Genomic DNA, 22,725 nt, shown 5'->3' on the forward strand with positions numbered 1-22,725 from the left:
CACTTCTGGCTTATTCCTTCATCACATGAGCAGTCCAACTTACTTTATCCACACAGTCATCAAAGAATGCCAGGCTGGCATCTTTGTCACTAACAAAGGAACACTCCTCAATGAACCGAATGAACATCTGTGTCTTGGTCATCAAAGAATAGAACCTCTGGTGAGAGCGGTCTCTGCTTCTCAGGAAACCTAGCCATTAAACAGCTGGTTAGAAACCCTTTTGTTCTCAGGTCCCACCCCATCCACCACTAAGAAAATAAACAGCAGTCCATTAAACACTGCTTCCCAGATACTGCATCTCAGCTGTTATGTGCCCGCTCTGTACCAGTGAGCCTAACGCTAGAAGCTGCATCACCAAAACGGTTACCTTGTAAATCAAAGAGAGAGCTGGCATCTGTAGCCTTTTCTGAGGGTGCTTGTGTAATGGGTCGGAGGAAGCTTCTGTACCCTTTTAAGATGGAAGCCATGAAGCGAAGGAATGCTTCCTGTATCTCTATTTCCAGATTCTGCAGACTTTTCCCGGCACCCAGATCACATTCACTGATAGAGAAATCTAGCAGGCCATCTTCCCTTGGTCTCAATTGAGCTAAACAAATAACATAAATAATGCAAAAAATAAGAAATTGGCTTTACTATGCCATTTATTCTTACTGGGGGGAATCTGCATTGTCTTACACTGTGCCAAGTGCTGGTATAGGCTACTCAGAGAATTCATTAGGTTTTTACAGGCCTTCTTTGGCAACATCTTCCAGGTCAGAGCTCTCTTATCATCCATCCTATGATGAAAACAAAATCCAGGTGAGCAGATAGATGGAACCAGATATCCATGATACTTGTCAGTTGGCCCCTAGAGCTTGTCGTTTCCCTTAAGTACTCTAGACTCACTGAGAGATAGAGTTGGTGTCCAGGTCCACACATGTCACATCTGGAGGTGGAAGAAATAGATCAAAGTATCTGGAATCTACACCAACGATGAATGGGCATGGAGCACTCAGAACATCAGCCAGAGACAATGGGCATAGAGGGATGTATGGGCAAGGCCAGTGGAAAGGAAAAATCATCTACAAGATAAAACAAGAGCCCTAAGATAGGTAATGTTAAAAAAAAATAAAGCACAAGGACAGAAAGACAGAGGATGTCCTTATCACAAGCCCAAAATGAGTGGTCTGAGGACAATACCTGTCACACACTCTGGCCATAAAGCTTTAGCTGGGACATTATATATTATGAGCAGTGAAGGTGTGGCGTGCTCTTCACCTCGTCCAGGGTGCAGAGTCAGAACTTGAACAAGTAATACTCTCCAAGTTGCACATGTTTAATGTGTTCGAGCCACAATGTCAGCAAATGCTTAATGGCAGATAAGGTGGTCAAAGCTGTCCCTTTATTTGGTAAGAAATATTCTAAGTAGGCAACATCACTACTTTTTTCAGTTATTTCTTCCTCTATACATGTATGCAAGAAAAATATTAAGTGGAATTAGGGATAAAACACATGTGAGGATAATCACAACAAGCACTTACAGAAACCAGTGCCTCTGCTACACTGGTCAGCACAGCAGGTCGAAGCGAATGAACAAGGATCTTGTGCTCAGTAACTGCGCACAACAGCAGGGTGACAGCATTCTCAGGACCGAGATTCTGAAGCAGTGTTGTGAATCTCCCTCCGCTGCAAAAAACAAAGGACATGTACAAATTTTTGTACCAAGCAGAAAGACTCAGGATTGTAGGACATGAAATACATGAAAGTTCACTTACTGAAGAGGAAGGGGAGAGGAAATGGGGTGGCTCAAAATGAGATTGTCATGTGGCGAGAGCTGTGAAAAGGCAGGTTACTATTAGTAACAGAGAATACCCAAACAATGAAACAGCTCAAGGCCCTCTTCTCTATCCACCTTACCTGAACCAAAATACGAGGCCTTTGGGAGGATGGGAACGGCACCTTATGCATGAAGTGTGAAATATGTCTAAACAGAACAAAAAGGAGGCATTAATAGAAACAAAATACTGAAACCCAAAGTTCCTCCCAAAGTCACAGTCAACAACATCCAATCTTACACTACGCTGATAGCCAAAGTACCTCAAAGATTCACAGAGACCACCTTCCAATGTTTCACACTTTGGTCACCAACCTAAACAGGAGTGTATTTGGACCAACAGCATGTATGACGGCTTTAAGATTACTATATTACTATACAGTCTCTCCCATCAAATGCCATGGAGTGAAGTTGAAATTCTACGTGATTCATGTCCTCAGGTGCCTCTCATTGAACTACATCTACTTACTTCTCGATGGGAAGGACATGAGGACCAGAGATAGAGTAGCGGTACAGGAATGTAAGGAATTTCCGAAATGCATCAAAAAAGGGCCAGTGAGAGAGTAGGCAGATGCATTTGTTGGTGTGGACACCTTCAGGTGAAGTGAGCTTTCCATCAGCAGAGCAGGAAATTCCTAGGTGGAACAGCTGTTTTTCATTCAAGTTCTCAGGTGAGTAGGGCTCATAGAACTGGACAGCAGCACCATAAACCTGTAAAGACACAGTGAAAAAGATCTCACTGGCTGCATGGATGGGTATGATGTTCCTTCACTTTCAGAATGTACTAATACTCACCTTCTCTCCTGAAGACCCTGTCAAGACAAAGGTAGAGAAGATAGGCATTGGGTACTTGTTCTGTGAAGACCAGCACTCAATGGTTGCACCCATGGGTAAGCAGAATAAGGGTACTGAGTCAGGAAGTGGGAAGGATTCATAGTCTTTTTCAGGATATCTACAGATCAATCCTGCAAAGTAGAGAAAACAGCTAGTGTACCTACACTGTATCTGTCAGATAATCTAATTTTCATTCTAAGACCCCAGCCGCATTTTTGAAAAACCAAACCATCTATACACATCCATTGGTCTAGCGGTTACACTTTTTTTTTTTAGCTAACACCCACCTACCTGCCTTGTATGCTATTGTGTTGGTCTTAGCCAATGATTTTTTGTAGCATAGGAAAACACCGGAGCCCCACTGGAAGAAAAGTAGATGGCCTGCATTAGAAATGCATTTCCAATTTTATCGCGAGGTCAGCACCAGCTATGCACTTTTCTTATAACTCTTAGTACTGTACAGAATACACCTACCATGCTGCTATTTAGGTTCTTGTCTACTTTGCAGAAGGTATGTGGGGGGCACTCTCCCTTACTTGGAATGATTAGGCAGATATCTGTCACTGCCAAAGATGTGTGTGGCATGCCATCTTGGGCTCTGCGATACGTAATGTAAATCCTTTGTGATGATGTACTGCTGATGTTGGCTGGTCGACCGTATGGTGTTGTTTGAATAATTTGACAGCCCTGCTTCAGTCGTTCCTTCCACTCAAACAGAACCCTGTTAAGGACATAATAGGATGAGACTAAGCTATATAGAAATACTACACCAGCATACTCCCATCTGATCTTAACCCTATAAACACCTACCCCAAGTCCGTCAATGGAGGCTTGTCCCGTCCCCTTTTGTAGCAGAGAAAGATTTGTGGAGCCATCAGACTCCCATTGTTCAGATCAGCAGAGAGGCCACTTGGAGTAGTATTCACACAGGTGTAGCCTTCTGGAACCTCCTCCCCCACAGATCTGATGATGACTGCAACATCAGTGATTGGGGCTTTGGGCTTTGCAATCTTGTGACATTCATCATTAAAGTGAATCTCCTCTTCAAGTGGTTTGGATGAATCAGTCAACCCAGCCACAACAAAGTAGTCGACAACACGAAGGCCTTTGTCCTCCATTTCTCTCATCACAGCAGATCACATCTAAAATGTAAGAAAAAAAATGACTCATCAACACATTCTTCTGGAATTGTGGATATTTCTGACACCCCACGTCAGTAGCCCTAGGTACTGTTCCTCGTTAGGACATTGAGGATGGACCAGTAGGAAATGAGGAGATAAACACAATATTATTGTGCAAAACAGTGCAGCATTTATTATAAAGTGAGTAGCAGAATGAAAACAAACTTGCACAAATATAAACAGTGCTTGCCATAAATTAATCTTTATAAAAACAGTGCTAGTAATTGTTCACTAAACATTAATAATCAATAAAATTAATAAAATCCCATCCTCCATCTATAATGTGAAACCCTCCTTCCTCAGGAATCCTGAATAAGAACCTTTATGAATTCCTAAGCAACTCTGAGGGCTGGATACAACCTCTGTCATATCACCTCTCCCTGGTGAAGATCTCGGCAGCATCCAAAGTCTCTCTCTAACTCAGCCCCTTGTTGTCACAATGCCTTCGATCCACATTCTCTCCCTCCGATACCTCCTTCAGTCACCACAAAGAGTAATCCACAAGTCCTTCTTCCAGCAACTATCCGGTCTCCCCTGCTCTTCAAGAAAATCGGCAGCAGTCTCAACCATTTGCTTCTTGTGCGCTTATCACCAGCCCTTGGAAATGCTCCAAAAAAGATGTCAGCATCAGCGACGTCATCCATCCTGGCCTTCAGAAAAGTTTATAGGCTATCAGCTTCTCTTATGAGCACTCCTTCATCTTCCTTACTTTCTCCCCTCGCTTTTACCCTAACCCTCTTTATTACATGGCTCCCAGATGTGCGCAATTGCCATGCCACACCTGCCATTAGTCAGCACATATGGTTGCATGCTTTCACGTGTAACTCGCTGCAATTTGCTACTCGGTGAAACCAATAAAAAACACAATTCTTAAAATACTCAAAACCTTGCCCTGCCACAACATGTGTCTGGTGTGAAACTATTGATGGTCAGGCATGAATTATAATATTCTCGTCAGTGTTGCAGCTGGAATGCTGAGCCTAATCATTCACAGTAAGAATGTAAGCATTCCCAAAAGCACTGATTTAAGGAATATATTCATAATGGAAGCAGTGTGAGGACCAAGGACAAGATGTTGCTTATCCCTCGAGCTTATAGGTGGTACAGGGAGGGTGCGTTTGTCTATGTATTTGCCTGCAAGGATGCCTAGATCTTTCAGGATAAAAACTCTTATGAGTGAAGACAGGGGCAGCAAGTAACAGTGGAGTTGACAGGGCTAACCTCAGATCCAGAAGTGATTCCCAGTTTGATCAGGAAGTGCTTAAGTCCTGGGACATAGGCCCTCTTGCAACCTGAGCTGCGTGGAACCGGGCCAAGCAATCGTTTAAAAAACTTTCACCATATCTTACTGGTGAACGATTCCACAAACCAACACAAACAATGCCTCGCAAGTGACGAGTGTCAACTTCACTATCCTTGTAATCAAACTGTTACAATATTTACAGTTGAATTTAATCTGGTATGAAACTGCATGTGTGGTGATTCATAAATTGCCACAAAAAATATTTTGAAAAATTGTAGTAATTATTCTTTTTTTTTTTTTTTTTTTTTAGGTGTTATTTGTAATAACAACAATTCATTTATTTTCATTAAAACAAGGTTCAACAAAATTAGTCCAGCAGCACTGATATTATAATTGTCCTTCACAAGTCTGCAGAGATACAATTTCAAAAAATACAGTCAGAAAAAGTACTAAATCTTTCATGAAATGCATATTAAAAGACTTTACATAAGAACATTAAATAAGGATGGAAAAATACTAATTATTTTAATGCTTATTTGAAAGTGGACAATAGAGGTCCTCGAATTTTATCAGCATGACACAAAACATGCTTCTTACATTTAATCTCCTAATGGTACATCTACTTAAAGTATACACTATATACTTCAAAGGTTCATTCTGTTTTAGCAGAAGCCACACCATGGCAGATCAACTGGTAGAAAGAACTTCGTTTCTATTTACAGCAGTTTTTCTTCTTGATGGGAACATTTTCCAGGCAGACGGCACTGTAGCACTTATCTTCCTGCTCGGTTAATAACCTTGCCATGTGAATCATCGACTCGTTGATGTTGTACCCTGATTTTGCACTGCACTCATAAAAGTGAGCCTGGTACTCCTGTGCCAAATGTAACCTTCATCATAACTCACTATGCGGCCCACTGTCTCTACAGCATCTGTTTTGTTAGCAAGCAGAAAGATCACTGCTCCATCTTCCATACCATCCTTTACACTCTGCAACCAGTTCCTGACAGCTAGGAAGGAACATGTCTGAGTTATATCATACATGGCCAAAATTCCATCAGCTTTGCGGAAGTACTGCTTTGTGATACTGAGGAACCTTTCCTGGCCGGCCGTATCCCAGAGTTGCAAGACAACACACACATTGTCCACAATGAGACTCCGCATCTGATAATCAATACCAACTGTTGAGCAGACGTCTGTTAGGAACTGTCCCTGGCAGAAGTAGTGGATGAAGGATGTCTTCCCAACTCCTGAGTTTCCTATGAAAACCACTTTAAATACCCTTTCCGGAGGCATATTTAGAGGGTCCTTTACCATGGATTCCATTCCAACAGGTTCTTCTCTTAATGATTCAGTCACGGTCTCCTCTTTTTTATCTGTCAGTCCATCCACATCCATGGATTCATTAGCATTGTCTGCTCCATCATTAGAATCACACTTGCTGCTCTTCTTATTCGGTTCTGATGACACATCTTCACAAGGTGTACAACCGCTTTCTGCTGGATTTAGCTGTCGTTTAATTGGCTTGTCCTCCAGAAGATATCTGCCTATCACTGACCCTTTCTTCAGCAGAGGCTTTTTGCTAGGGGAGGTCATCTTCCTGGCTTCATGGGCATCCCGTTCATCTCTCAGCTTTCTGTTTATCTCCCTCAGCAGTTCTAGTTGCCTCAGAAGACTCTCCTTTTCCTTCTGCATATTCTTTGAAACATTCAAAACATCCTTGTCTTTACGTTTTCTCTCACGCTGAGCTTCGTCTTGCAGGTGGCCTAAATGGAACTGTGTGGTCTGCAGTTCATGTCGAGTATGTTCCAGTTGTTCTAGCAAATCTTCATTTCGGTGTCGAAGGCGCTCATTTTGTATACGTGTTTCTGTTTGCTCATAGCTCAGTTCATGGAGTTGCCTTTCGAGCTGACGTTGTCTTCCGACAATTCCCTCCAGCTCATGCTCCCGAATTTGCAGCTCCTTCTGTAGCTCAACATTCTTGCCAATTTGCCTGGAAGAATCCTGATAGAGTAACCGGTCTTTTTCAGTCTTTATTTGGTGCTCCATCTCTTCATAGAGAGAACGTACTTCCTTGTCATGGTCACACTCCTTCCTTCGCAGGGCCTGTTCCATTGAGTCCTTCTCTAGGTGAACCTCCTGAATATGTGCAGACACTTTAAACAGAAATTTCTCAAATGTGGCAAGAAGTTCAGGTCTATCCTTCCGCAGACGTGCCCACAACTCACGAACCTCATGACTGATCCTTAAACACCTGAGCAGCTCCGTGCTGTTGCATCATAACACAGAACCTCCTCTCGTCTTCATCATCCAACATGGACAGATCATTGTCCCAACCTGACACAAACGTATCCTCATGTACTGATGTGTCGAAACCTTCATTTTCTGACAGTACTTCTACTCCAATAAACTTTCCCAAACCCATGCTAAATTCTAGTGGAGTCAAGTATCCATTATTATCTTGGTCTAGATTGTCAAATACATCCTCCAGCTGCTCAGGGGTCAAGGGTAATTCATTCTGAAGTCGCTGCATATCCCTTTTGGTGATGAAACCTTTCTCCTCCTTGTCACATAACTGGAATAACTCCTTAGCCTTTTCCAACATCTCCTGCTGGAAACTCATGCCTGGTGCTCCACTCTGGTCAAACCTTTGGCTATCATCTGCTCCTGCACTTTGGTCAACTGGAATGCCGTCAAAAATATTGGGACCTTTTCTGGGATAAGGGCTACTCCCTGCCTCTCTCTCTCTTCCGGTGCTACCCCTGGACTCTCTCCCTTTCTTTATTCCAATGGAAACATCTGTGCCAGGATGCAAGCTTTCCATTCTAGAGGCAGGCGGCCCCCAGTGTTAACTTTCACTTTCCACCAAAGGCTGTCACCTTCTCCGTAAAAGGAATTGCCGTTCCTGAACAGACGTGTCGCGTCCGTGCCGTGCCTCTGCACACAAGTTCCACTTTGCTCCCAAATTTTCTCCTGCACAGCAGCACCGCCCCCGCTCCGCCTTTCGTCTCGGGAATTAAGGTGTAAAATAAGTGTAATTGTAGTAATTATTCTGTATAAGGAATACCCAAGTGTTACACATCAATCAAAAAGTTCTGACCAATAGATTTCAACTAAAGGAATGTACTATTCCACCGACCAAGGAAACATAAGCTACATACTCTTCTGTTTTTTCATGTGCTCTCGCATATTACTTCACAAAACAAAAGCAAATGTCTACAAGTGACACATCAGTCCTTACTGTAGATTCTCCAGGATCAAAACAAGCCCAAGCATATTATTGCATGATGCATTAATCATGAAATATTCTCCAAATAAGAGGAGCCGCATGGCCACCTTTGCCAAGTACCACCTCATATTTCTGGGTCATTAGCTCAGACTCAATAGGTCACACACTTGCAAACCTTATACCATTAGATGGTGACTGTGATGGTTCCAATGATGCGTACAGTCAAAGTAAAAAGTATGTGAACCCCTAGGAATTATCTATATTTATGTCTAATTCCCTTATAAAACATGGTCGTTTCTTCATGTCAGTCACAATAATGAACAAACACAGTTTCCTATAACTAAAGATACACAGATTTTCAGAGAATTTTTGACCATATTGAATAAATCATTCAAACTGTGAAACTGAAGGTTGGAAGAAGTAAGTGAACCCTAAGCTAATGACTTTTTAGAAAGCTCATTGCAGTCAGAATTTCGCACACCTGGAGTCCAGTTAATGAAACGAGTTCAGAGGTGTAGCCTAGAATTACTTTGACTGATAAAAAACACATAAAGTCTGAGTTTTGACAAGAAGCATATCCAGATGGGAATCATGCCTCGCACAATAGAGCTGTCTGAAGAGCTACAATGGAGAATTGTTAATCTACATAAAGCTGGAAAGGGTTACAAAGTCATCAGTCTACTGTTAGGCAAGTGGTCTATAAATGGAGACAATTTGGTATTGTGGCTACTCTGCCTAGAAGTAGGTGCACTGCCAAGATGACCCCAACAGCACAACGCAAAGTCAGCAATGAGGTAAGGAAGAACCCTAGAGTGACAGCAAAGGACTTGAAGAAGTCATTAGAACCGGCTAACATCTCTGTTCATGAGTCAACTATACGCAAAACATTGAATAAAAAAGGAGTTCATGGCAGGACACCAAGAAGGAAGACACTGCTATCAAAAAAGAACACTGGTGAAGTTTGCGAAAGAGCACTTGGACACTCACAATGGTACTGGAGTGATGACACCAAAATTGAACTATTTGGGAGGAATAAGCAGAACTTCATTTGGCGTAAAAAGGGCACTGAATATCAACATCAAAACATCATCCCTACTGTAAAGTGTGGTGTAGGGAGCATCATGATTTGGGCCTGCTTTGCTGCATCAGGGCCTGGACAGCTTGCCATCATTGAGGGGAAAATGAATTCACAAGTTTATCTACAAATTCTCCAGGATAATGTGAGGGTGTCTGTTTGTCAACGTAATCTCAGAAGAGGCTGGGTGATGCAACAGGACAATGACCCCAAACATCGCAGCAAATCCACAGCACAATGGCTTCAGAAGAACAAACTCCGCCTTTTGGAGTGGCCCAGTCAGAGCCCAGATCTCAATCCTATTGAGATGCTGTGGAATGACTTGAAGAGAGCCATACACAGAAGACAACCAAAGACTATGGAAGAGTTAAGATAGTTCTGCAGGGAAGAATGGGCTAAAATTCCTTCTGCACGATGTGCAGGTCTCATCTGCAGTTTCATTCTTGGTTGAGGTCATTGCTGCCAAAGGAGGGTCAACCAGTTATTAAATCCCAAGGTTCACTTACTTTTTCCACTACCACTGTGAACATTGAATGCGTTTGTAAAATAAAGACATGAAAGAGTAGAATTTTTTGTGTGTCATTGGCTTAAGCTCATTGTGTATATCAGTACCTATGACTTAGATGAAGATCAGATCACTTTTTATGACCAATTCATGCAGTAAACCAGATAATTCCAAAGGGTTCACACACTTTTTACTTTGACTGCAGATCTCCATATATAGACATATAGACATATTCAGACACAGCCGAGGGTGTGCATTAATGAAAAAATACAGTATTTGAAGCAGGAGCAAACAATGTAAAAAGTTTCATGTAAATGTGTAGGTGAGGTAGGAGGGTACTTGGGTGTAAGAGTGTATTAGGGGATGGGGTTCAGACAGGGTTGCCAGATTTCCAAAAATCATAGATCGGGACAGCCACCATTTTGAACGACCAAAAAAAAGATGTTCAGCAACTAAGGAAGACAAAAATAGATAATTTGAATTAAAATATAACTTTAGGTACAGTATATCGACATGCATAACCTAAACATACCTGTATAACTATTTCTATATAAATACATATATAGAAGAAAACATATATAAAATAGTCATAGAATAATCACAATAGTAAACTTTGAATGACCATTTGCAGCAAATGTACAACAAGACACGCAAACACAGATTCAGCTGACAGTTACAAATTTCATTCAAAAAAGGTGGTATGCCAGGCTATCTACAAAAATTTAGTGAGTCTCTTTAACTAGATATTCCATATAAAAATTGAATTAAGATTATCAACCCTTCATCTCACTATTGCTGGAAGAATTAACGTTGTTAAGATGAATATTCTTCCTAAGCTTCTTTTTTTATTCCAAAACATTCCAATATACATCAATAAATCATTCTTTAAGCAATTAGATTCAACAGTAACCTCATTTATTTGGTATTCAAAACATCCACGTATCCGAAGAGCGACCCTACAAAGACCTAAGGCAGAAGGTGGCATGGCTCTACCTAACTTTCAGTTTTATTACTGGGCAGCAAACATACAAGCTATAAAAACCTGGACACAAATAGGTGAACATACACAGGCCTGGTCCGCAATAGAAGTAAAATCCTGCAGTACTTCTTTATATTCCCTGCTTTGTGCCCCAACAAATGTAAGGTATTGTCAATACACTAATAACCCAATTGTGCTTCACTCACTCAGAATATGGAACCAATATAGAAAGCATTTTAAGATGGAGAAGCTTTTATCTGTGGCACCTCTGCAAGAGAACAACCTTTTTCAACCCTCGCAAACATATGCAGTTTTTAATATCTGGAAAAGATTTGGGTTTAAATTGCTCAGAGATCTTTATATAGACAACATCTTTGCATCCTACGAACAATTACATTCCAAATTTAACTTTCCAGCTACACATTTCTTTCACTATCTTCAAATTAGGAACTTTGTTAAACAGAACCTGCCCGATTTTCCTCATCTTGCACCCTCGTCCATGCTGGAAAAAATACTGCTTAATTTCAGGGACTTAGACACCATCTCTGCAATATATAAAATTATTTTACAGTCCCTCCCTTTCAAAGATCCAAGAGGACAATGGGAAAAAGATCTCTTAATCAATATATCAGAAAAGGAATGGAAAACAGCAATGCAGAGACTTCACTCGAGCTCCATATGCGCAAAGCATACAATTATACAACTCAAAATTGTATATCGAGCACATCTGTCTTGCCTAAAACTGTCCAAAATGTTTCCAGGGCAAGATACAACCTGCGAACGCTGCAATCAAGTCCCAGACTCACTGGGTCACATGTTCTGGGCCTGCACCAAATTAACATCATTTTGGACCAAAATATTTAAGTGCCTTTCAGACAGCCTTGGTGTCACAATCCCTCCTAACCCATTAACAGCTGTGTTTGGTGTTCTTCCAGATGGTTTTAAAGTGGAGAAGGACAAACAAACTGTGATTGCATTCACTACACTTTTGGCACACAGACTTATTTTGCTGAACTGGAAGAATCCTAACGCTCCTCTTTTAAGTCAGTGGGTAACCGATGTTTTATACTATTTGAAATTGGAAAAAATCAAATATACAGTTAGAGGTTCTGTACAGAATTTTTTAAAAACCTGGCAGTATATAATCAATAAAATTTTAGAATAAGCTCTTAAAGCACAGAGGAAGCAATTATCTCCGCATCTCTTTTTCCTCTCCATTCATCTCTACTGGCCTATTAAACTCATCAATTTAGGTATGTCTACAAGGCTTAAGTTTTACTCTGTTGGCCATGCTCTCTCTCTCTGGGGTGGGGGTCGACTTGTTTTCTTTGTTTTTTTTTTTCAGTCCTATTATTTGTAAAAAATTGATTGATTTGTATGAATTATTACAATAAAATTATAAATAAAAAAAAAAAAGAATTACGATTATTTTTTCTACGTACAATTTTTGTTCAATTGGGATTTTCAGAGGCAATGCAGGACTCAGGATTTGTCTGTTGAACTCGGAACAGTCCTGCTCAAATTGGGATGTCAGGCAACCCTGGTTTCGGAGTTTTTCCATGATTCACTGTTTTATGTACAATAAAATTGTTCTGAACTTGGATCCCTTTTGGAGGGGTTTTGGACAGGGGGTGGGGACCCATGGTGACAAATGCTGTAACTTTTTTTTTTCTTTGTGTTATCAACATGAAACTTTAGACAGTTACAGTTGACATGTCTGGGAATGCCTCGGAGGTGAAAAAACTGACCTGGCATTACTTGTACATGAGATATACTGCATCAGAAAACAAAAATTTGAAAATATTACTATGAGTACCTGTTTTTTTCCTAGTTCAGCAGAAGTTTCTAAGTAAAGGAATGTTTAACTTTGACAAACACAGATTCTATCACATCTTAGAAGTCAGGTTTTAATGAAAAAATAAAAGTCCTGCCTTTATTTTTTGAATAATAAGAGTTTGGGGCGGCATGGTGGCGTAGTGGTGGCGCTGCTGCCTCGCAGTTAGGAGACCCGGGTTCGCTTCCCGGGTCCTCCCTGCGTAGAGTTTGCATGTTCTCCCCGTGTCTGCGTGGGTTTCCTCCCACTGTCCAAAGACATGCAGGTTAGGTGGATTGGCGATTCTAAATTGGCCCTAGTGTGTGCTTGGTGTGTGGGTGTGTTTGTGTGTGTCCTGCGGTGGGTTGGCACCCTGCCCGGGATTGGTTACTGCCTTGTGCCCTGTGTTGGCTGGGATTGGCTCCAGCAGACCCCCGTGACCCTGTGTTCGGATTCAGCGGGTTGGAATATGGATGGATGGATGGATGGATGGATAATAAGAGTTTATTTTGGGGTCCCCACCTCAGGTCTAGATTGCTCAAAAATGTCCCCAGGGTATAAAAATACTCCTAGCCACAGATGAAGGTAGCGTGGAGTTAGGTGTGGAGTGTTGGAAAAGGCTCACTTGACAGGGAGGAAGTCAGGGAGATAAAGAGTAGTGTTGACAAGTGTGATTGAGTGGGTTAAGTGCAGCAGACTTCTCAAAGCAGAGATAAACAAGAGTTCTTATTGTATTTAAGAAGGCCCAAAGAGGGTTAGGGTTAGTTAGTTTATTGTGTTATGCGTTGTGTGTTACCTTACCCTTGTGCACTTCATTTATACAATAAATAGTAAATCTATAGTAAAGGTCATCAATGTTATGTCTTTCTGGGTTTGGAGTTTGTTAAAAATATACACTGCTGTAATGGTATGGATAAGTCACATGTACTGTACAAGGGTCCTCAAATGTTGTTGGGACACGTGGATAATCTAATACAGTACTGTGGTAAACCCACAATTCAGGGGGATGCTTGTGGTAGAGCACGATAATGTGATATTGAAAACACTTTCTGAAAGGATTGGCTGAGTCAGGCACAAAGGGTGATAAGTAAGTACAGTTGGCGATCAAGGAAATTATGCAATAAGGGTGGAGTGCGCTTTGTTGAAATGAAACCCTGAAGCACTAGATAAATCATACAGATACTCCATGATGTGGATACAGCTCTGGTAAACTGAAAGACTATTCCAAGAGTGCTTCTGGGTAACTCCAAAAACTAGATTATTAGAACAGCTGAACCATACAAAAATTAGCTATCTTGAAGCTGGGGAATAGCAAGCCATTTACCACTCTTCCTAAAATGCCAATTTTCTGACGCTATGTACGGAGTTCAGATTGAGGTAAAATGGCTAAAACATATTTTGACCATATACTGTTTGCTGTGGTATTTTAGAGGGATCTGAAAAGTGTATGCAGACTGATCATAATAAGTACGACACTCCCCACTTGTTCTGCGAGTCCTATGTATACTCAGTCATTGTGAACTCAGTTGGGAGCACCTAGCACACACATACGTACTGATGAATGCACGTGGCAGATCCCTTAATGAGAGAAGTCATTCAGTGGGGAGCACTATCCTACTGCAGACACTTCTTCTAAGCCCAAGTACTGGCTTTTTCTCTCTTGCTCTATCATTTTTTTCAGGCTATTCTAAATTGTAAAGTAAACTGGTAGGAGACATAAACAATGGTCTAGCTCTCTGACTGACAATTACAATTATAGGCTGACAAATCCAGTTCAGAGAGCTTGGGAGGGTGGGGTATCATTGAAACTTTTCAAGCAAAGCAAGAAGCAAACCTGGATGGGATGCCAGTCATAGAACATGGCATCATTCACACACACAGACACATACATACACACTCACAGGGATGGTTTAATCCTGCCAATTAACTCACACATCTAAGAAACAGAACAGCATGCAACCCCCACTTACATATTAAAGGAACTAACTTTTAGAAGGCATAAGGCAACATAACTAATTTCTTTTCCAAATAGTCACACCAATCCAATTATCAGTAAAGATAATTCATAGAAAACTGAGCAGAAATCAGGACAAGGGTTAATCTACAGATATTGTTATATACAGTACACGGCAGGGTCCCACTCAGCAAGGTGCTTCACCTTGTAGTCACACATGTCTGCATGAGAGAGTCACAGAGCTTAAATGCTTGTACTTTTACGCTGGGCCTGGGGGAGGCAATATGTACTAACTCTCTCTCTCACTCTTCCCTCTTCTCCAGACCCTCCAAAGAAGGACCAACCTGACATCACTTCTGGTTCCAACTTTACAAGTACACCCCTTCCTGCCTACCCTATATAAAATCCCACCTGTTCTCAATATACAAGTCAGTTTTGATTGGTGACTACTCATCTCTTTATTTATAGCACAATATACAGGATGGCTTCCCTAAACCTTTTTCTGTCCCTTTTCCCTCATTTACTCTCTGTGTGTGTATAGTATGGTGACTTCTTTCCCACTACAAAACAAAACTCATATAAAACCAAATGGAGTGTTTAGATGTTCCAACAGTGCTTCAGCTAAATTTTAGGGTCTACACAACACAGGATGAAACCAACCATTGGCTAAGACATTACCACAGTCTTGTTGAAGGAGTCCTCAGGCCATTTCAAGTTCTACATCTTAAGTAGAAACCAAGAGATCCACAAAGTATGTATGAGTTAAGATTGAAGTAACCTTCCGGAGAATAGGCAAAGGGAGCCAAGTGGTACAGGAAATCTATATATACAGTACAGTATATAATGCAAAGTTGACTTACTCATTCATCAACAAAAACACTATTTCCCATTTTGTTTGAAATTTGGCAGGATTGCACATTTATGCCAGTAGGTATCCATTAAGAAAGGGCATTCTGATATAATATTAGGAGGTAACAAAAAAACCCACTACAATATAAAAACTAAATACCCCAAAATCTCAGTACTGCTTAGAGATATTTGAGTTATTTGATTGAAATTTGATGATGCTATAAAAAAAATTAGCTGGCAGTTTTTTTGATGATGCTATAAAAAAAATAGCTGGCAGTTTTTCTTTTGTCGATAAATTTTTTATTATTCAATATTTATTAATATTATGTTAACTTTTATGCTCTATGTGGCACTGTGGCAGGAGGTTTTATGTAAATGAAAGAAGTAGCAGAAGTGATTGACAGCAGCACTAGCCAATACGGTAAACAGACAACTGAAGGAGACAGTGTTTGGCCTGAAAAAACAGGCACAATCGTGTTTGCTGTGTATAGTTGGGTGTAAAATCGAAAACAGAAAGTTCACCAAAGCTCAGGGAAGATGAAATGCTCGATGATTCACAAGCGCTGTAAAGTTCAAGTACTGGTGCCAGACACTTGTGGCTGTGAGCATTGGTGTTACTTCGCCAGAAGCAAAAAGGTAGGGAGAGAGAAGTGGAGGCAGAAGTGGTGTCCTCAGATCCAAGACAAGAGGGACAAATGGCGTAGGTTTCAAGTTAACATGTTTCCCACTAGCTACTTGACTGTAATAAACATTAATATCTATGGACTTTGAAAGGGAACCCACCACCTTGCCCTCCGAATTCATTTAAATTTACATGCATGTCTGCTTATTTTGAATGGGAATACCCTACTCCCTCTTCACTGCATTCTAAATGGTTTATATACATTTGATTCTGTGGATTTTAAACAGGGACTCCTCATCATTTAGAAAGCTCCAAAAAAATAGTACCAGCAGTTATTTTCTTCCACCTCAGGCACTAGAAAAAACACCTAAAGTAAAAACATTTAGTTAATTACATAGTCTGCCTAAATGAGCAGCTTGTAAACATCATTGCTGTTTGGAATAAGTTAAAGTAAAATGCAATTTGTCAGAAATGTATTATTAAGCTTGAACATACAACTGATGAAAACTCAAAAAGCAATACTTGAATGAATGATGTAAGCAAGTGAAAATGGTAAACATCTAATAATGACAGTAATATATTTTCAGATTTCACATTATTTTTACTGATTCCCTGTTTCAATTCAAAAAACTTTTCTGTAAAACTGTGTTTAACAATGATTATCTGCAAAAGCCAAGTCACTAGGAAAAGCAGGAATTGATCAAATATAGGAATGTTTTACTCATGTACAATTGTATATTGCATGTTCAAGAGTAAGCAGTTCCAGTGACCTAATTATATTATTACTTTTTATTTGATGGACACCTTTATCCAAGGGGATCTGAGACACAATTGTTTACATTTAATTTGTTTTTTCCAATTGGAGCACAGGCAGCTGAAGTGAACCGACAACATCAGTATTTGTATTCCTGGGTCCAAACTACTTAACCACTACACTAAACACCTTAGCCTACAAATAGTGTATATAGTAAAGTACTTTATTACATCTAATTAACTGATGGCACTATAACTGAGGCCCACTACCCACTGTGAAGCCACGTAACATAGCTAATATGATGTAAATGACAAAGTAGTCACTTAGAAGCTAACAAAAGCTGGGGGAAGAAAATAAGTATTTGGTCTATGAAGTATACATATAGAAGTATGTGGCCATACAATGGGGCTACATACTCATCCTGACAGCGGAGTGCTCAGAAATGCAATTACAAGGAAGGAGACTACCTTTCTTCTAAAAGAAGAAATCATATTCCAGAGAATACTGCCTACCTTCTACCTTCTTCTTCATCTTTAATCGCTTCTATGTGGAATAGATGAGTTTGACCAACCATCTTCATAAAGCTCTGTCCTGCACCTGCTCTCCACTTCCTTTTCCTAAAAGTCTTCATGTACTTTATCCACCTACCTCCACTTTGCCCTCCCTCGCTTTCTTTTCCCCTGTACTTCCATTCCCATCACTCTTTTGCCCACATGTTCATCGACTCTCATCCCTGCATGTCCATACCACTTCAACCTACTTGCCTGCACTTTCTTAGCTATCTCTCCCACTTTTGTTGTACCTCTGATCGTCTCAATTCTTATTCTGTCCTTTTTTGTAACTTTATACATCCATCTTAACATTCTCATTTCTGCCACATCCAACTTCTTCTCCTGCGCTCTCTTTACTGCCCATGTCTCACCTCCACACATAATTTCTGGTCTTACTACTGTATAACAAACCTCACATTTATCCTTTACATTAATTTTCCGATCGCACAATACTTACCTTCTTCCAATTGTTTCAACCACACTTTATGTCCTGAAGTAAAACTGGAAAATCTAGTCTCTATTTCTGTTCCATTACATTTCTACTTTAGAGTTGCCTACACCGTAAACATGTTCCTTAAAACATAAACACTTGCTTTATAATTCCCAGTAAAAGAAGATAAACAAAAGCCTTCCCAGTATACAATTTAACTGATGAAACAATATAAGTGGACATTCTTATTATGGAAAAGTGAAAGCAGACAAATTTTAGATTCCATGCTGAATAGGTATAACTGTCCGTGGCTCAAAATTCCCAAAATGTTGAAAAAAAGTAGCACCAATCAAAAGACAATCAGACTAAAAGCAGTGACACATACAGAAACTTAATGGTTATACAAAGCAGAGATTGTGTAGCTAAACTTATATTAATCTACACCATTCACCTATAACATCCTGTACTAGTTCACTAGACACAACACCAAGGATTTATAAGACTCACAATCCCACAAAAAAATCCATATATTCCCCCCTCTGCATTAAAGCAATGACAGGATAGGGTACTAGAAATTAACCACAGAAAAAATACAAGGAAGTCAGACTCCTCAACAAAAGCACAGAACTACTCAAACGACCCCGTCCCCAAATCAGTAGTAAATATTTTGTCCCTCACAAAATGAATACGGCGAAGCACTCACTCACCACAACATGATGTGGCCTGAGCTGGCAGGCAATCATCTGGACTGTTTTCTGTTCACATATATCAAGTTTCAGAGTAAATGTTCACCATAACCAATTACCCCTCCAAACTAATTTGGTGCCATGCAGAGTGCAATGTCAATGCAAGCTGAGATTCCCGAAAAGAACAGAGGTGTACATGGCAAAAACTTGCCAAGACAAGATGGCATAAAATGCAAAGGAAAAAAGGTGACAGCCTGTGTAGGTGAGTAGTAGACAGTGAAGCACTGAGTCCCTATCTCAAACACACTAGAGTCTCTTTCACTGTACCAAAAATAGACCTCCAATCCCCGACCACCTTAAAGATCACAGATTCCTGGCGACTCCAGTTACTACTCTCCACTTTAAAAATAATCTGTGCCTTAAGTCATCTCTGGTCACTGCTGGCCACAAAACTTAGACAAGTGGCATCACTCTCAGTTAGACAAGCAAAAGTAGTGAATGGCAACTGGTGGAGATAAAGCATGCTGAGTGGGTCCTGGTTCTTTCAATAAGGGACCAGTTAAAACTGAGATTCAGACAGGAATGGGGACTAGATGAAAATACTAGGAAATGGCTAAACTAAAGAGGGATTAGCAGAGGTGAGGAGAGGGTCAGTCTGCCATGGCCTGCTAGGCTAAACTAAGTGAGACCTGTTTGACCTGACAATGCAAAGGTTAAAATTTGGCAGGATAGGTTAAGCTGCAAGATGACTGACGACAGCTGATCTCACTCGCAAGGGACCCTGTTAAACCAACTTAAGTTTGACTTTGAAGGGGCTTCCTAAGTCGAGGGAAAAACTCTGACTTGTCCATAGTTAATACAGGAAGGGAGCAGCTGGAGTTGAAAGCGGGCTGACTTAGCCTACAGAATATTGGGTGGGCTGTGAGACTGGCCCGGTTACAATGAAAAAGAGAGGACTGACCTGAAAAAGACCCAGTTAAGATGGTGGAGAATTGATAATTCACTGGATAAGTTGACAGAAAACCAATTAGGATGAAAGAGAACTGCTTAAACTTGGGGTTACTGGCTAAGTTTAGAGATTGGTAACCCAGTTGCACAGAAAAAGAAGCTGTGTAAGTTGAAAAAGGATGATTTGAGATGAAACACAGTTAGCTACCTTAAGATAGCTATGGAGGATAAAATGGACATTTGTTGGATTGTAAGAGCTAAGAGGAGAGTCGACATTGGACTAGTTAACCTGTTAACGGACTGGGTGAGTCTGAAGAAAACTGGATAATTTTGGCTAGTTAGACACAAGCTTATCTGGGAGAAGGTTGATTTCTTTGATAAATACTGGTGAAGAACATGGCGCTACAGTGGCAAAGTGGTACAGCTGCTGCCTTGTAGTAAGGAGACAGGTTTACCCTGCATGGAGTATGCTTGTTCTCTCCACGTCTATGCGCTTTCCCCTGTGTGCCCCAGTTTCCCCACTCTGTGAGTTTGGGTGGTCTACCACTTTGTGGCTAAACTGTTATTGCTCCTACATGCTTCCAATTCACAATGATAGCACTTACAGCCGACCGGTACAGACTTGGCACAGCAGAAATTTCATGCACTAACTTGTGGAAAAAGTGTCATCCTATGACAGTGCTGCATTTAAACAGCTGGACTTTATTGGATGTCTTCAGTACGACCCATTCTAATGCCAATGTTAGTCAATGGAGAGTACATGGCTATGTGTTTGATTTTATGCACCTATTAACAAATGGTTTAGCTGAAACACCTGAACTCAGTAATTCGGAGTGGTGTTCATATACGTTTGACCATGTAGTGTAACTGATTAGGAAAGATGTTGCTGGGTTAAATCCATGTCACATAACACAACTGTTCCAGTGATTTTCAGTCGCAGACTTCACTTACATAATCTTAATGAGTCAGAGGCAGTCATGGCACACTCCCTTGACCTCCAATCGTGTAGGTTGACATTCCCTGTGACTTAATCCAACGAGCCTGTGACTCTGCCTGACAAAATCAAACCTGTGTGCCTTAAGTCTCAGGGGTGGGCTTGTGTGTGTTATACAACTCACTACTAGTGAGCACTCACCCAGAAATTCAATGCATATAATGCAAGTGTGAGGAATAGCGTACACAAGTGTTTTAGACCTGACACATAGAAGATAAGAGAAACTAGTTTGTTTTAGGTTGTGTGCAGTGGTTCTTAAACTTTTTTTTCCATGACCCAATTTTGCCTGTTTTTTGTCATCTCAGGACGGTAGGGGTCCCCTTAAAGAATCAGTGACGCACGTCATAGCATTGTAATGACGCTTGCTTAAACTACTCATGCAGAACCACCACAAGACACTCTGCAAACTGTGCATGACTCTTTCTCATTGATTACAACTGTGAATCACAACTCTGCACAACCCAAAATCAGACAACACACAATAGTTTAAGAACCTAAATGGAAGAAAAAAAAAAGGGCTGAAACTGCACCTGACCTTGTTGTACCCGTAAAGCATTTGCCTGGACTCCAGCTCCATCAGGCAGAACGTAATTAACAGTCAAAAATGGGGCATGCTTGTGACCCTTTGGACATATGAAACTGGGCTGCAAATTTGTTAAGTAGTTGGCTAATCTGAAATACCAAACAATTTCTAATCCTGTAATATGACATGCTACATATGGTGAGTTACACAGAGCTACAAAACAGTTGACTGCCTCACAAAAAGGCATGTTTAATATGGGAAGCAGTTAGTAAGCTGGGAAATAACTAACTGACCTAAGTGACATTTGGCCGTTTCAACATGCGGCATGATTAATGTGGGAGGGGATTTGAAAAAGTTAAGAGAAAACAGGAAAAGATGGGAGACGTCTGGTGGGCTGGATGAAAGACAGTCTAACATGGGTTTTTGATGAGACAAACTGAGCTTATGACATTCTTATGCTGAAAGATGTCCAGCTCAGCTGCACCACAAAAGAGCTGGTGTATAAGCCAACAGTGGAGATTCCAAGTTGGCTGTAAACTGGTTTAACAGGATAAAGGCTGGTTGACTCAGACACAGGACTGGGTAAAATGAAACTGAGCTGTTTAAGCTTGGAGGGTACTGGGTGTTGGGTTGGGAGATGTCCAATCCACTGACATTATAAAAGTGTTACGGTTCAAAAGAAATAGGTAAGCTGCCAGCAGGATGGATCAAAAATAAAAAGGTTTGCTTTAATCAAAGAAACTGGCTGAACTGACGGGAAACGTGTTGGGCTTGGGAGATGCTCAATCCATACACACTAGAAAAAAGTAAACTGATTTGACGACTTGTAAGTATTATAAAGAACTATCTAAACTGCCCACGGGTTAATTGACTCGGGAAAGGACTGGTTAGAAATTATGAGGTTTGTTTAAAAGAAGAAGGCTGCCTGATCTGACAGAACACCTATGGAGCTTTAAGATGACCACTGCCTGGTATGACTTGAAGTGGTTTCTTTCTTCAGATGGAAGGGTTAATCTGGAAGAGGGCTGGTTGATCACATAAGGAATTGGTTAAGCCGCCGGAGAATTCGCTGACCTGGATGATGGTTGACTTACTTAGCGCTGAAGCGGTTAAGATAGTAACGGACTGGGATCGGCTCGGTGAAGATTCACTAAACCGAAGGTGAGTTGGCTTTACCCATTGGGTACTGGTTTTGACGGGCAAAGGCATGCGTGTTCGGGGATGGACACGGCACTAACTGGCTAAAGTGACACGGTTGTGGTGGATGAGAGCCAGTTAATTCGGTCCCGAGCTGCTCCATGCCAGCTGTCAGCCTATGGCATTAGAAGGCGGCAGCGACACGTCCAGGTTGCGCGCGTATTCACATCTCAGTCTCACACGTACTCTCTCTCACACACAGAGGCGGAGCGGCTCTTCACTTACTGCGCCTGAAAGCGGGGCTCCTGTCCTTTGACACTGGGTGACATGTCCACGCTGTTCGTGTCCGTTATTCAGCGCTTCGCTGTCGCCGCCGCCACCGTCGCCGCCATTTTGCTTGTGATGGTTTCAAGCGGCTCGCGACGTCTGGCGGGCTGAGTGAGGGGGGTCTCGAACGCGTAAGCTCCAGTCGGCGCCGACAGGTCCTAGTGCCCTGACAATTTTCTATGAAGAAACCGAACGCTTCCTTACCAACGAATTCCATCCATTTGAGGGTATTAATCCAAAAAAAGGGCGGCGGGAACCGAAGCCTATCATGACAGCAC

The 22,725-nt window shown here is 41.2% G+C and overlaps 3 protein-coding genes across 7 annotated transcripts in view; 1 reads left to right on the top strand and 2 right to left on the bottom strand.

Annotated features, from left to right (window-relative positions):
- dennd4a (DENN/MADD domain containing 4A) overlaps positions 1-22,582 on the bottom strand; it is a 75,000-nt gene extending 52,418 nt beyond the window's left edge. For 4 of the 5 annotated variants that reach the window (XM_051920305.1, XM_028823704.2, XM_051920304.1 and 1 more), the window contains exons 1-13: positions 22,406-22,582; positions 3,458-3,789; positions 3,122-3,368; positions 2,939-3,008; positions 2,609-2,778; positions 2,283-2,524; positions 1,897-1,963; positions 1,755-1,813; positions 1,521-1,665; positions 886-1,061; positions 676-776; positions 368-586; positions 44-189 (exon numbers count right to left, since the gene is read on the bottom strand). In XM_051920305.1, coding sequence (XP_051776265.1) covers positions 44-189; positions 368-586; positions 676-776; positions 886-1,061; positions 1,521-1,665; positions 1,755-1,813; positions 1,897-1,963; positions 2,283-2,524; positions 2,609-2,778; positions 2,939-3,008; positions 3,122-3,368; positions 3,458-3,774 — 1,959 coding nt within the window. In that variant the 5' untranslated portion in view covers positions 3,775-3,789; positions 22,406-22,582. Of the gene's footprint in view, positions 1-43; positions 190-367; positions 587-675; positions 777-885; positions 1,062-1,520; positions 1,666-1,754; positions 1,814-1,896; positions 1,964-2,282; positions 2,525-2,608; positions 2,779-2,938; positions 3,009-3,121; positions 3,369-3,457; positions 3,790-18,539; positions 18,717-22,405 lie in introns of those variants that run through there. The other variant, XM_051920303.1, reaches the window with a different exon arrangement.
- slc24a1 (solute carrier family 24 member 1) overlaps positions 1-22,725 on the top strand; it is a 201,610-nt gene that overhangs the window by 76,435 nt on the left and 102,450 nt on the right. The gene's annotated exons all lie outside the window — the stretch shown is intronic.
- LOC114668080 (EF-hand calcium-binding domain-containing protein 4B-like) lies at positions 5,573-8,019 on the bottom strand. The gene is given in 3 exon segments (XM_028823705.2): positions 5,573-5,959; positions 5,962-7,309; positions 7,311-8,019. Coding segments are annotated over 3 exon segments (2,109 nt in total). The 5' UTR covers positions 7,896-8,019; the 3' UTR covers positions 5,573-5,783.

The sequence above is a fragment of the Erpetoichthys calabaricus genome, chromosome 17, assembly GCF_900747795.2.
Source record: "Erpetoichthys calabaricus chromosome 17, fErpCal1.3, whole genome shotgun sequence".
Taxonomy (NCBI): domain Eukaryota; kingdom Metazoa; phylum Chordata; class Cladistia; order Polypteriformes; family Polypteridae; genus Erpetoichthys; species Erpetoichthys calabaricus.